The following is a 14,224-nucleotide window of genomic DNA, read 5'->3' as shown; positions in this document are numbered from 1 at the left end:
ACCAAAAGATGTATTAAAATGTGTATTTGCAAAAATGAATAATGTATAATAAAAGATCAATACTTGTCCATGTATCGATACAATATCGCCACGCAAAATATCGCAATACTATGCTGTATCGATTTTTGTTCCCATCCCTACCTTCAAAGTTTGTGACCGTAACTAATTACAGTGTGTGTAGAGCATTTCACACTCAGTGTGCTAAAGTAAACAGTGATTTCGTCCAAAATCACCACAGTAATTGCAGCGTTTCAGTACTTTGTTAATGCTGATGTCTTCACAAAGCTGCAAAGCACGTGGTGTGACATTCTTACATAGATGTACGTCCTTCGAAACAAATAGGTATACATGTACACTCACACTGTTTTGCACCATGTCCAAGTGCAACATGATCCTGAGCAGGTCAGTGTGGGGAAGAGTGTTTATAAATAGTCCCCAAGCGTGTGAGAGATACCAGAGCAACAATCTCAGAATTACACCAGCTGTCACTGATAAACCAACATACCCAGCACCACCAGACCCAAATACCAGTACGAGATGAGCTGTTTCGTTTGGAAATGAAAGAGTTACCATTTGTTTGTTTTGATCTGGGGGCATTTCAGTCTCACTGTCTCTGTTGGCTTGTTAGTATGTCACCTATCCACACAGTCTGGTCACCTTGAATGCACTGAAGTCATATTACCTTTACTCCCGTCATTAATGTGATGACTTCAGACTTATGGCTTGCCAGTAACTAGTGAAATACTTGGACTTAAAGGAACAGTGTGTAAGATTTAGTGAGATTTAGTGGCATCATGCAGTGAGGATTGCAGATTGTAGCCAGCTGAACTTCTACCGATTAGCACTCCGTCAGTGTTCATTGTCCAAGAGCTTTTTACCAGGAGCCGAATTATCCCAAAGGTCTCCTCTTCAGAACAAGTGGACTTGGTAGTTTCAACCATTAAAAAACACTGAATAATAATGCAGTTTTATGTACAAATCAGTGTTTCTGCGACGCTGATCTGCGTGTAGAGACAGGCTGCTCGCTCATTACCTGTTAGCATGTGCTCACCTTTTTTATCTGATCACTTAAGATCCAGATGTTAGGAAGTTTTAACCAGGAGCCACATTATCCACAGATCTCTTTCTCTCCAGAGCTAATGCGGGAGGGGATTAAATCTGGTAAAGAAGTTTCATGTTGAAAAATCCCTTTTTTCTGACCCTCTTGTTGCAACGAACAACAGTGGGTGACCCAAAAACACGAATTGCCCTATCTGGAGCCAGTGTTTGGTTTGTCCATTCTGGGCTATTGTAGAAACAAAGCAGTGCAACATGGCTATCTCAGTGGACGAGTACCTGCTCCCTATATAGATATAAACGATTCATTCTCAGATAACCAAAACACGATTGCTATTTTCAGGTAATTATACATTTCAGAAAATACACTCATTATAATACACTACCTTCTGTGCGGAGTTTGCATGTTCTCCCCATGTCAGTGTGAATGGTTGTCTCTATGTGTCAGCCCTGTGATAGTCTGCTGACCTGTCCAGGGTGTACCCCAAAGTGCACCAGATTGATGCATTTAACTTGATAATGTACAAAATCTTCTTACAGAGTGGCATGTTCCCCTAGATTGTCAAAGTCACATCCCCCACAGTCTCACAGAATCCTGTCAGGAGCACTGCGCTGGCACTGTGTTATTATGATGGGACTGTGCAAAAGGCCATGTGGAGGCAGGGGCTAGTCGACTGGTCTGATAGACCTGTTGTTTGGCCTTGAATGAGAGGCATTTCTGGGAACATGATGAAAGATTAGTTCTCTGTGTTCTATACAGAAGCCTACTTCCATTATTACTTCATGGCTAGAAAGACCTGATACTCCCCCCAAGCCTAAAGTAGAGGAAATGTAACTATCAGAGCAGGCAAACAACCTGCTTTGGTTCATTAAGTGGAGATTCGACTGCCAACTGTCAGTCCCATCATAATCCCACAGTGCCAGTGATTGTACTGTGGAGAGCAGCCAAGCAGAGGGGGAATGTGGAAAACATGTTGTTGAGGACAGAAATTTGGGGGGGTTAGAGTTCACCAGTCCCCCCAAATTTCTGTCCTCAACAACATGTTTTCCACATTCCCCCTCTGCTTGGCTGCTCTCCACAGTACAATCACTGGCACTGTGGGATTATGATGGGACTGTACAAAATGTCATGGGGAGTCAGAGGGGGGAGTTTACTGGTCTAATAGCACTGTTGTTGGGCCTTGAATGAGAGGCTTTACAGGAAATGTGGTAAAAGATGATGTCACTAGACACTTTTAGGGCCGACGTCTCAATGACGTCTGTTTGATAGCGAGAGGCAAAACACGACTTGACACCACAGGGCTGTAAGCTACATAGGAGTCTTAAAATGTTGTCTTGTTGTATTATTGGGAGCCAGAATAGAAGGAGTCATGACCCCTACTGCCAGTCAACAAAAACTATGGTTAATTGTGATAAGACGAAAAGACTGCACAGAGGCAATCCTCAAAAATGCTCTCATGTGCAGCGCACACTTCATATCAGGTTAGGGAAAAGTATTTCCTGTTGTAGGGATGAATGACGTTATGTGTATTAAGGGTTATCATGTCCACCTCATCAGAAACTGGGGAGGTATTAAGAGGAATATTGGATTTCTCCCTAACACTAGTGTTTTAGCTAACATTAGCTTCGATAGCAAAACAAACTGGAGGAAACCGTTCAAGTGTCGTCCTCCTTTGTAAGACTGGCATAGTGATCACCCACAAAGCTTCCTGTGATGTCATCCATCCACTGAGTGAGAGCATACAGAGTGCCAAAGTCACGCCCCTTCCGGTGAAGCTCATGGGACCTTAGATCGGAAAAAATATGAATGGCAGTGAATGAGGAGAGAAATATTATCTTTTGGTCCCGTTTCAGTTGTGACGTGAAATCCAAATATGTCGTTAATGAATTTAAAACATAAATTTTAAGGTCAAGAAAGTCATACTTTGTGGTAAAACTGTTGAGATATAAGCTTTTTAATTAGAAAGACTCAAGAGTACACAGGAGGAGGTCGCGTATGTGACGTCATAGCTTTCGCTTGCTTCCTGCAGCTTGGCCTCCCCACTGAAATTCCACTGTTTTATGATTAATCGATTGATGATTGAAGATGTCTGTGTGTTTTGTGCCAGGTTGCAGTCACTCCAAGCTGCTGGAATCGAGCAAAAGCTATGACGTCACATACACGACCGCCTCCTGTGTAGTCTTTCTAATTACATTTTTTCAAAAGCTTATATCTCATCAGTTTTACCACAAAGTATGACTTTCTTGACCTTAAAATTAATGTTTTAAATTCATTAACGACATATTTGGATTTAATGTCACAACTCAAACGGGACCAAAAGATAATATTTCTCTCCTCATTCACTGCCATTCATATTTTTTCCGATCTAAGGTCCCATGAGCTTCATCGGAAGGGGCGTGACTTCGGCACTCTATGGGTCAGCCAGTTTGGTCCTGTTGGTCAGTGTTAAGTTAGACTCAAAATCCCGGAGAGTGAGTGACCTGACATGGTGCGTTTGTAAATTCAGTCCGACACTCTAAACTAAAATGAGAGCCCTGTTGGTCGAAGAAATGGAGATTTATATTTCTGCATGAATTAACGAACGGTTAAGTTAATCACACATTCACTCCACTCGGCGCTCTGCTGCTCTGTCTCCCCAGACAGAGTGCCAAGAGTGGACCCTGCCACTCCAAGAGTGCAGTGCTCTGGATAGCCGGACGGTACATTCTGATAGCACTCCAAATGTACGAATGGCCCAGTTTGTGCGAGAGTGTGCTCAGGCACTCAGAATGAGTATTTTTGAATGCACCACTCGTATCGTCTTCCTTCATTGTCTAAAACAAGCCAACAGAACTTGCCAGCTCAGGCTAGCTAATGTCTGTGGAGAATTGTTTTGCCTCCAGCTAAGCCCTGCCCACCAAAAACAGTCCCACTGTTTACTGACAGTAAAAATGTCTATTTTCTATACAGCACTTACATTATGACTTAATGACGAGACAGACTTGATACTTTCCCTCAACCCCAAAGTGGAAGAAACTTATCTGCCAGAGCAGGCAAACAACCTGTTTTGTGAATGGAGTGGAGATTTTAAAAGCAATGACTGCCAGCTGTCAGTTTGCATCATTTGCGTTGTTTTGTTCCCTTTCAAAAAAATGCAGCATTGCATCGGCCATAAATTGCATTTCAATTCAAGAAATGCAAACACACTAACAAATAGTGAACACTGTTTGAGGAGCAAAAGCAAACTGTCATCTCATAAGCTGTACTTACAGTACGTAAGCTACTTAGCTTTGTAATACCATTACTCATCAGTCGCACTCATCTTTTACAGTAATCCTAGCCCAGCCCAGCCAGCCAGCATACAATATATTTTTTCATCTCTTGTCATTTTTGCTCTAAAAATGGTTTGAGAGCAAAGTGACCTGAACTATAACTGATCCAGACTTCTAGCTAGAGTGTGTTGTTTTTGCTCTGTACTGTTTTATATGGTTTTTCTTTATGCTTGTCAAAACCAAGTTTTTTTTTTCCTTTCCTTTCTGTCTTGGTTCAGGTGCTTGGAGTGTTGGTGGACTGGAGGTCTCAACAGGTAAAGTGTCTTCAATTGAAGCAATGAATGGCTCCACAGTCCTGCTGCCCTGCACCTACTCCTCCTGTATTGGCATCAAAAACCTCTACTTCAACTGGCACTATAATGACAATGGAACCATGATCAAGGTACACTACACAGACACAAACACAGACATACACTCAAACATGATAGACACACTGTACAAATAAAAAACACAAAAATGCTAATGTGTATCTGTGCACATATGGAAATACAAGTGACTACTCATCTATATGTGTGTTGTGTGTATGTTTGTAGTTATGTGAAGCAGTGATTCCTATTGAGGGTGTGGAGCCCAGGGTCACTGTGTACCATGAGCGTGTGGAGTTTGTCGGGTCCTCAAAGAGCAACAACATCTCCATCCTGCTTTGGAACATCACCTTCGAAGATGAGGGAGATTACATCTGTTTTGCCAAGAACCCAAAAGAGAAGAATCGCAACCACAGTGCTGTCTTTACTCTTAGAGTGGTGGACCAAAGTATGTGACACATGCATGTTGCAGTTGACCACCTGGCACACAAAAACACCCATTTTTATTTTACACTTGCTTATATGTGCTCAGAGAGATAGACATGCTAAGCGTGCCACTGTTAGTGTCTCAACTCACTCTTTCTGCCTCACAATGTCTTTCCATCTCTCTTACTCTTTACAGTGAAGGAGGTTGACAATACTTTGACAGTCATCATTGTGTCAGTGCTGGGCGGAGTTATTGGCTTAGTCATCATTATCATGGTGATAAAGGCCTTGGTTGTTCACTTCCTACTGAAGGATGATGAGAAGAAGTGAGTAGGTCACTAACTATGGTAATATCACAGGGTATTGGGGACAACATGGTTTTGCCAACTAGGACATGCTCCTGGATCAGCGTCCCACATTGCATTCCAGAACCAATCAACCAATCACAGCCCACTGCTCCAGTGCTTCTTTCAAAATTCTTTTGTGCTTCTTTAAAGCTAAGCTAGTTTTCCAAATTGAGGTTAGTACAGAATATTAAGTTAGCATTAAGTATTAAGTTAGCTTGCTAACTAGGTAGGCTATGCTAACAAGTAAGCTTACCAAAAGACTAAAACATTGTTCATTAACATTAAGAGTAAGGATAATGTCATTTTGTAGTTGCAAAGACCTGCGATGGACATATTTGACACACTGAGCAATATTCTAGTCTACTGGGAAGCTTACTTGTTGTTCTACCGACCTAGCAAATTAACTCGTTAACATTTTAGCCTATTGGCAAGCGTACTTATTAGCATAGCCTATCTACTTAGCAAATTAACTCGTTAACATTTTAGCCTATTGGCAAGCATACTTATTAGCATAGCCTATCTACTTAGCCAATTAACTTGTTAACATTTTAGCCTATTGGCAAGCGTACTTATTAGCATAGCCTACCTACTTAGCCAATTAACTCATTAACATTTTCGCCTATTGGCATGCTTACTTATTAGCATATCCTACCTACTAAGCCAATTAACTCATTAACATTTTAGCCTATTGGCAAGCTTACTTATTAGCATAGCCTACCTACTTACCAAATTAACTCATTAACATTTTCTAGCCTATTGGCAAGCGTACTTATTAGCATAGCCTACCTAGTTAGCCAATTAACTCATTAACATTTTCGCCTATTGGCATGCTTACTTATTAGCATAGCCTACCTACTTACCAAATTAACTCATTAACATTTTCTAGCCTATTGGCAAGCGTACTTATTAGCATAGTCTACCTACTTACCAAATTAACTCCTTAACATTTTCTAGCCTATTGGCAAGCTTACTTATTATCATAGCCTACCTACTTAGCCAATTAACTCATTAACATTTTCTAGCCTATTGGCAAGCTTACTTATTAGCATAGCCTTCCTACTTAGCAAGTTAACTCATTAACATTTTAGCCTTTTGGCAAGCTTACTTATTAGCATAGCCTACCTACTTAGCCAATTAACTCATTAACATTTTCGCCTATTGGCATGCTTACTTATTAGCATATCCTACCTACTAAGCCAATTAACTCATTAACATTTTAGCCTATTGGCAAGCTTACTTATTAGCATAGCCTACCTACTTACCAAATTAACTCATTAACATTTTCGCCTATTGGCATGCTTACTTATTATCATAGCCTACCTACTTACCAAATTAACTCATTAACATTTTCTAGCCTATTGGCAAGCGTACTTATTAGCATAGTCTACCTACTTACCAAATTAACTCCTTAACATTTTCTAGCCTATTGGCAAGCTTACTTATTATCATAGCCTACCTACTTAGCCAATTAACTCATTAACATTTTCTAGCCTATTGGCAAGCTTACTTATTAGCATAGCCTTCCTACTTAGCAAGTTAACTCATTAACATTTTAGCCTTTTGGCAAGCGTACTTATTAGCATAGCCTACCTACTTACCAAATTAACTCATTAACATTTTAGCCTATTAGCAAGCTTACCTATTAGCATAGCCTACCTACTTACCAAATTAACTCATTAACATTTTAGCCTATTAGCAAGCTTACCTATTAGCATAGCCTACCTACTTACCAAATTAACTCATTAACATTTTAGCCTATTAGCAAGCTTACCTATTAGCATAGTCTACCTACTTAGAAAATGAACTAAACAACATTTTAGCCTATTGGCAAGCTTACTTATTAGCATAGCCTACCTACTTAGCAAGTTAACTCGTTAAAATTTTAGCCTATTGGCAAGCCTCATCAGTGTGCTGCTCCTGTGCTTCTTTCTAAATTTTTTTTTTTTTTTCGTCTTCAGAGCTAAGCTAGTTTTCCAGATTGAAGCTAGTACAATTAAACAAAATCCTCAGTCACACTGCACAAAAACCATGTAAGGTACTGCAAGGTTAGGCTATGGAAGGCTATGCTAACAAGTGAGCTCCCCAAAAGACTAAAATATTATTCATTAACATTAAGAGACAGGATAATGTCATTTTGCAGTTGCAAAGACCTGTGAAGGACAGATTTTCTGTCCTTTATAATAGCCTATTTAAAACATTTTTTTGCAGGATTGCAGTGCTTGCATTGATCCAGGACCATCATCGTCACTTTGACCCTAGATAACTTGTTTATACTGATCCAGGACCATCACTGCTATGTTGATGTCTCCATTGACAAATTATCGAGAATCAGCGTGATGATGACGGTCCTGGATAAACCAAACCAAATCTATCCAGGATCAACATGGAAAGAAGGAGGGAAAATGTGTTAATTGCAGGACTTTGCAACTGTCAGAGGGCTGTGATTGGTTGATTGCAGTGTTGGTCCAGGAACACAATGTGGGATGTTGATCCAGGAGCCTACTTGGCAAAATAATGTGTGGGTACTGGGGACAAATGAAGTAATATAAGGGTATTTCCATCCATGTTAATGAGACATTTGCTACCACTTATGAAGAGATGTGACAATTTGTTTTTGACCAGATGCAGACCCATTATAAAAATAATGTTTGGCTACTTAATGTGACTGCTGCTAATAAACAACAGAGAAATATGCCTTTCTGACAAAAACAGAAAGAGAAATTATATCTCTACTTTGTCTTGTGTCTTCTATCACAATTGTTATATCAGTAGTAAGTTGCAATGCAGGTATATGTTTATACAAAATGTGCCCAGTGTCAAGTTCTTAGGTTTTAAATTAGTTTCTCTAAGCTTTCAATTAACTTCTTTGATATCCGTTTCAGTAAAATCTTAATTATATATGTCCAACTTATGTCCAACACAAGATTATTATTTGGGGCTATGAGGATTGTAGAATCCCTGTAGTATACACAGTTTATAGCCCTTATCACTTCCATGTTCCTCTCTCTCTGGGTGTACATCTTAACCTTTGGTTTCTCTATCCCCTGCAGCAAAGAGTGCCTGGTGAGTTCCTCAGGGAATGACAACACAGAAAATGGACTTTCAGGAGCCAAAGCAGACAACAAAGGGACACCAAAGGCATGAGCAAAATGCAAAGTATGTCTGTGTGTTTGTATATATGTTAGACAAATGTACACGCTCAGAGAAAATGCTGTTATCAGTGGACTGTTTTATCTTACTAGCGGCTAACTAATACAACATGTAAATGTCTATTTTAAAATCATGCTTGAGATTTGGGGAAGTGTGATATGTGCATATGCCTGGATCACTCTCTCACCTACATGACAGCCCATTTGTTACACAGTGTGCAGCCTCTGTTATCGAATTCTGCCCCCCATCTTTACTGAAACCTAACACTTTCTCTACAGTAGAGCCTTAACTGCACTGTCTGTCTCCGATTATGTGGTTTCCATACGCTCTTTACATCACCTCAGAGGAATAACTTTGCGCAAAGCAGATCCTCAGTTGTCCTAGGTTCCTTTCTTTGTAGAAATTCCAATAATCGACTGCCACCCCAGGATACAGTTTACCCGTCTCAGTTGACAAGCTACCAGTATGTTTGATTCTTTCATCCACAACTCTCAGTCAAACTTGGACCCAAACAAACCTTACCAGTGGGAACAAACACACTTTGATGCCATGATGAATCGCCACAATCTCTGAACTGCCATGATGTCAACGGAAGAACATCACAGAATACACAAATCCACATGTAAACCTGAAGCAGAGGACCATTCAACCAGGGTTTGCCCATAATGTAAGCCAACATTTTTCAAATCTAATTAAAACCAGTAAATATACTTTTTTAACAGTGCCTGTAAAATGGCATTTTAACATTTAAGAAACAGGTCCCAATACTGTAGCACTGATTGAACATGTTTCACTTGTTTTACAGTTCAAACTTTATATTGGATTGCTAGAGAAGATCTTTGAAACTATTTCTTTCCTGATCTTACCGTAACTACTGCCAGCGCCAGCCTGAACTTCAACCTGCATGTTTACAGTCGGGTCCAGGTTTGACACACTGTTGGGGTGTTTGGTTCATCAATGCCGATAGTAGATTTTGATCAGCTACTGGCTAGCTAAGGCTGACAACTGGGCTTTCTTAGGTGACTGAAGGATCCCGTTCTGCACAGGTTTTATTGTTTTGCTTTAGATGAAACACAGGTGCCTGTTCTGCTTCTGCTCCCCCTGCTGGTGGGAGGATAAAAACACAAAAAATGTATTTAAAAAAACAACAAAAAAAAATCAAAAAAACAACCCTAACCCTCATCAAAGACAATCCCCAGACTACCCAGCTCCCTGTAGAAAGGAATGAAATTAACCATGCTGCTTCTGACTAATAACCAATGCATTTTTAGCATGTGCGCATTTTATATAACTTCATATAAGTATATGTCTTCTAGCACCACAGTACAGGAACATTTCTGTGTGTCTCTGAATGGTCCCATTTAACCCTTCACATCGACCTCAACTGACTGAAGCTCTGTCAGTGCTTGATAAGCACCTCCCAACACTGCTACGACCTTTCTTACCCCTTTAACCTGGTCAGGGTGATCGAAAGGTGACTCCTCTGTTAGACTAAAGGCCTGCAGGTATTGGTGGGAAAGGAAGGGTGACAGATATTTTATATTCACTCAAAAGTAAGAACAGTTTAATATCGCTAAATCTGAATCATATGATTGGACAACTCAGCTAGAGAAGTTTAAGATGTTGGCACTTTGCTCAGTGGCATATCAGCAAGATATACTGTAAGTGGGGGGAGCAACATAAAGCAAATCTCCAGATACCAACTCACCTCAGCATTTCTTATAAACAGACTCTAACTGGCTAACTTCCAATACAAAGTTGCTCTTATAACTATGAGAAAATACTTTAACACATACATGTATTTGTGCTAAAATCGCCCAAAAAATGATACTGCCTCAGTAATGCAGGCAGCACAGCATTGGGACAGTTCACTGCTAAAGAATGTAAAGACTGTTCGAGAATAGATGTTACATTTTGTCAGAAATAGTATATTTTAAATCATTCAAAAAATGATATTCAATAATGATATTATCAAATGAATGTGTGAGTACTCCAATAGGCCAGTGGTTTGTTTTCTTTGCCAACTGTCTACAACCTGCCAATACTTTCAATGTTTTGCTTACTTTGAAGTTCAGATTAGCCAACAACATCTTGCTGGAAGAATTCTGGGCATTGAAGATTATGTGAAGTTTGTGTTGGGTTTCTAAATCGTATTGGTGTTTTAGCACTAACAAGTTTGTTGGTGAGTACAGATAAACAAGTGATCAAGAGTTTGAAGGGAGCTGTAAGCTGTTAAGAGTTTAACAAAATGAAAATATATATAAATATAATGTCATATATGAATTTAAATGGTAAAACATGCTCAAATTTTAAATAGCTTGTAACATTTAAGAAGTCATCGCATTTTGTTTAAGTGAAGAAAAGTAGGAGAAGTCAACAAAGCCTTCATTGTATCACGTCTGCTTCCTCTCGTGATAAGCCAATGTGCATGGATTTAGACGCCGACTAGAAACTGGAACCCGCTCTCTATTTGACTCTCAGTACAAGAGGTCACTTCTGTGGAGCTGGCAGACACCCTCACGCATAACTTGAATAGCTATGACAGCTGAAAGTTACACACAAACATATGCACACACATACACGCCTATACATGCACTCACATACTAAGAGCCGCTTTGATATCAGAGCGTAGTCCACTGGCCTCGCATACAAACAATACAGCACTTTACCACAGTTCGGAGTGGGTGCACAAAACAGTAGATCATGGAAGAGATTTCATAGTTATTGTTCTTTTATAATATGTTAGAGACTATATATAGAGTGTTAACAAATCCAACATTTTCACATTGTGTTTACCTGACAAAGGCATTGTGTCCAAATGGTTTTAGCATTGTCTGACTACATGTTGTCTCTCTGGAACAGAGCTCTGTGGCAAGATTTTATTTTATTTTTCTAATTTTTCACCTCCGTCAGCCTGCTGCCCTCTAAAACTGGAGTGCATTTCCCTTCTTGCTTTCAATGGAAGCAATAAGACAGACATCAGATTATGCAATAACCTGTTATAAGGCACTTTATGGATGTGTCTGGACTGGCTGTGATGGCAACTCTGTCTGTCCAAGGCACTGTTCATTGTACCAATGTATGTATCTACACTGTACTAATGTATTTCAGTTGGACTAATGTATCAACATTAGATTCATATATCTACATTAGACAGATTTATCTGCTTTGGAGAACTGTAAGAGCTGCTAGCACTGTGACTGCGCAGTGTTAGAAGTGATACAGCATCCTCGTTGTGTTGTAAAACTGTGAATGTTACGGATATAAGGAAGCACCACACACACATACGCACATGGATACACACTTGCTTCCTTGTCTGACAAGTCGTGTGCAGACCCCTCTGTGAAGAGGGCACATATGTACATCCAAAGTCTTCCTGTAGGGAAAAGCAATATTGTGGAACTGATCTGTCTGTTACTGTACTTTTCTTAATCCATACCTTTAACCCTAGCATAGTGTAACAAACAGGTGGTTTCATGTAGGGATTGTGATGCATAACTTGTGTATTTGTGGATACAGTTCCCATTGTTTGGTCCCCATTATTTTCCTGTGATCCCTAACTTGATTTTTATGTTTTCTGGAGTGAAGCTCATGAACAGTTTCAGGAGATTCTTTCTTATCTGTGACTTTCTCTGCCAGTATGAATTTAATTTCCAGAAGTAAAACCTCTAATTAGGGCTGGGTATCACTTAAAAAATGACAATACTAGTACCAATACCAGTACCCTTAAAGTGATACAGATACCAGTAGAGTACTTCATTATATACCTTTGTTTTTCGACTTCATGTTACCCTCATCATGTAAATGGAGGCATTCAGTTGCATAAAATGCCACCAGACGCCAGTATAGCCATACCTTTGAACGTTTTGGTGGCATCTCGGCACACTGAACTGCCAACTCTGTTTAATATACCACGCTCAAATTCGTCACACTACAGACTATATGGGTTGCAGCTGCTGCAGTGTAAGCCAATCAGATGGCATGTCAAATTGAAGAACGCTTGCATTGATTGGCTTTGAGCAAAACCATTCAAATCTTGGTTCAACAAGGATCCAATTCAGGTATTATTTGATCGGGGGAGTTTTGATACCACTTGGTACTGGGTTATTTTGGTCAAAGGTATCGAGTACCAATACCCAGCCCTATGACTGACGGAGTGGATAAACCTCCACATCAAAATATGCCCAGCAAGCCACACACAGGTACAAATGGATTGTGTAAGATGATGTTCTCTTTCAATGAAGGCCAGGTATATGTGTAACACATGAAACAATGTTATCTGATTTAATGCATAAGAGTTTGTCGTGGAGCCACCAAAAGCACTGATTTTTGTTTTCTCACCCCAACCCCCCTTGTGCACTCTGACCTGCCTTGTCTTTCCCCGAGAAGTATCTGTCCTGAACCTTACATGAGTCTTGAGGTCAGCCAACTGCTTGTGGTGATTGCTGCAGTACTGAGTCTGCCCTGTACAGTGTGGGATGCTTCTCTGCAGTGGTGCAATACAGCACAGTGATCACAGTATGACTGCCACCCAGTGGTGAACGCTCAACACATCAAATAACCTTCCCTCTAGTGGAAACTGATGAGACATACAATTTCAACATGCACTTATTGCATTTCGATTTGGATCGAAATGGCCGCATAATGAAAAAAACAAACAAAAAACTGTGTTGACTAAAGTTAAGAATATGTGATAAAATCATTGCTACAATTTTCATAGTTAAACATAAACGCCGCATAAATAATGCTTAAATTGTTGCCAATTGCTTTAGATAATGCTACTAGTTAGACTGTTTACTGGTATACATAATTTTAATCCCTGTGTCCATCGGGCATTTTATCTACATCAAGAAAGGGGTCATGTGTATGTATAAGTTTACACAAAATCTATTAGGATAAGGATACACAAAGCAGTTTGTACAATTATGAATCCTTAAATCCCTCCCATAGTGAGCATTAAATAGTTGCAGATAGCTGCAGTGTTACTGTCACGTTATTCACTAAAATAACAAAGAGATTTGACCACTATGACTCCTTTGAGTTAGTATTGCTCTTACTGCCAGAGCGGCTGAAACTCATACTGCCAATCCAAGAGTCTCACGTCTGCTGTTGTTACTACACTATTCCAACGACACACAACTCACGTAGTACACTTACACCAATAGAACATGTTGTATTACCGTCTACCGCTGTATTAATGGCATTTCAGAACTAAATTGTAGATGATATTGCTCTGTACTACTTCTGTATTTCTAGCAGCTGAAACTCACACTGCCAAGCCAAGAGTCTGACGTCTGCTCTCTGCTTCCCACATTCCACACAGATCAAAAGATCAACCCACTGATCTAGTGTCAGTGTAGTTCAGCAGAAAAATCACAATCCTGATGAATGAATCAAGAGTAAATAGGATCAAGATGTTATTATTTTGGCTCAATTTTGAGTAGTGAACTTATTGTTAGCGATGCCAAATTATGATGCCTATTGAGACCTATCGTGTGTCAAAATCATATCACACGCATAGCAAACTGCCTCCTATAACTCTTGATAGAGATTATCTTACAGACCAAGACTTGCTAGCTAGAGATTTGAATAATAGGCACAGGCTGACACTGACCGCTCCACGTTTTC

General features: G+C 39.9%; 1 protein-coding gene across 2 annotated transcripts in view; it reads left to right on the top strand.

The window, feature by feature from the left end:
* The window catches only part of scn4ba (sodium channel, voltage-gated, type IV, beta a), a 28,847-nt gene extending 15,724 nt beyond the window's left edge, over positions 1–13,123 (top strand). Inside the window, exons 2-6 of one of the 2 annotated variants that reach the window (XM_078167168.1) lie at positions 4,587–4,750; positions 4,902–5,121; positions 5,296–5,425; positions 8,497–8,602; positions 12,986–13,123. In XM_078167168.1, the coding sequence (XP_078023294.1) occupies positions 4,587–4,750; positions 4,902–5,121; positions 5,296–5,425; positions 8,497–8,590 (608 nt within the window). In that variant the 3' untranslated portion in view covers positions 8,591–8,602; positions 12,986–13,123. Of the gene's footprint in view, positions 1–4,586; positions 4,751–4,901; positions 5,122–5,295; positions 5,426–8,496; positions 9,811–12,985 lie in introns of those variants that run through there. The other variant, XM_033631281.2, reaches the window with a different exon arrangement.
* Positions 13,124–14,224: the final 1,101 nt, after the last annotated feature.

The sequence above is a fragment of the Epinephelus lanceolatus genome, chromosome 4 (assembly GCF_041903045.1).
Source record: "Epinephelus lanceolatus isolate andai-2023 chromosome 4, ASM4190304v1, whole genome shotgun sequence".
NCBI lineage: Eukaryota > Metazoa > Chordata > Actinopteri > Perciformes > Serranidae > Epinephelus > Epinephelus lanceolatus.
Note: the sequence above shows the minus strand (reverse complement) of the source record. Positions and strands in the feature narration are given on the sequence as shown.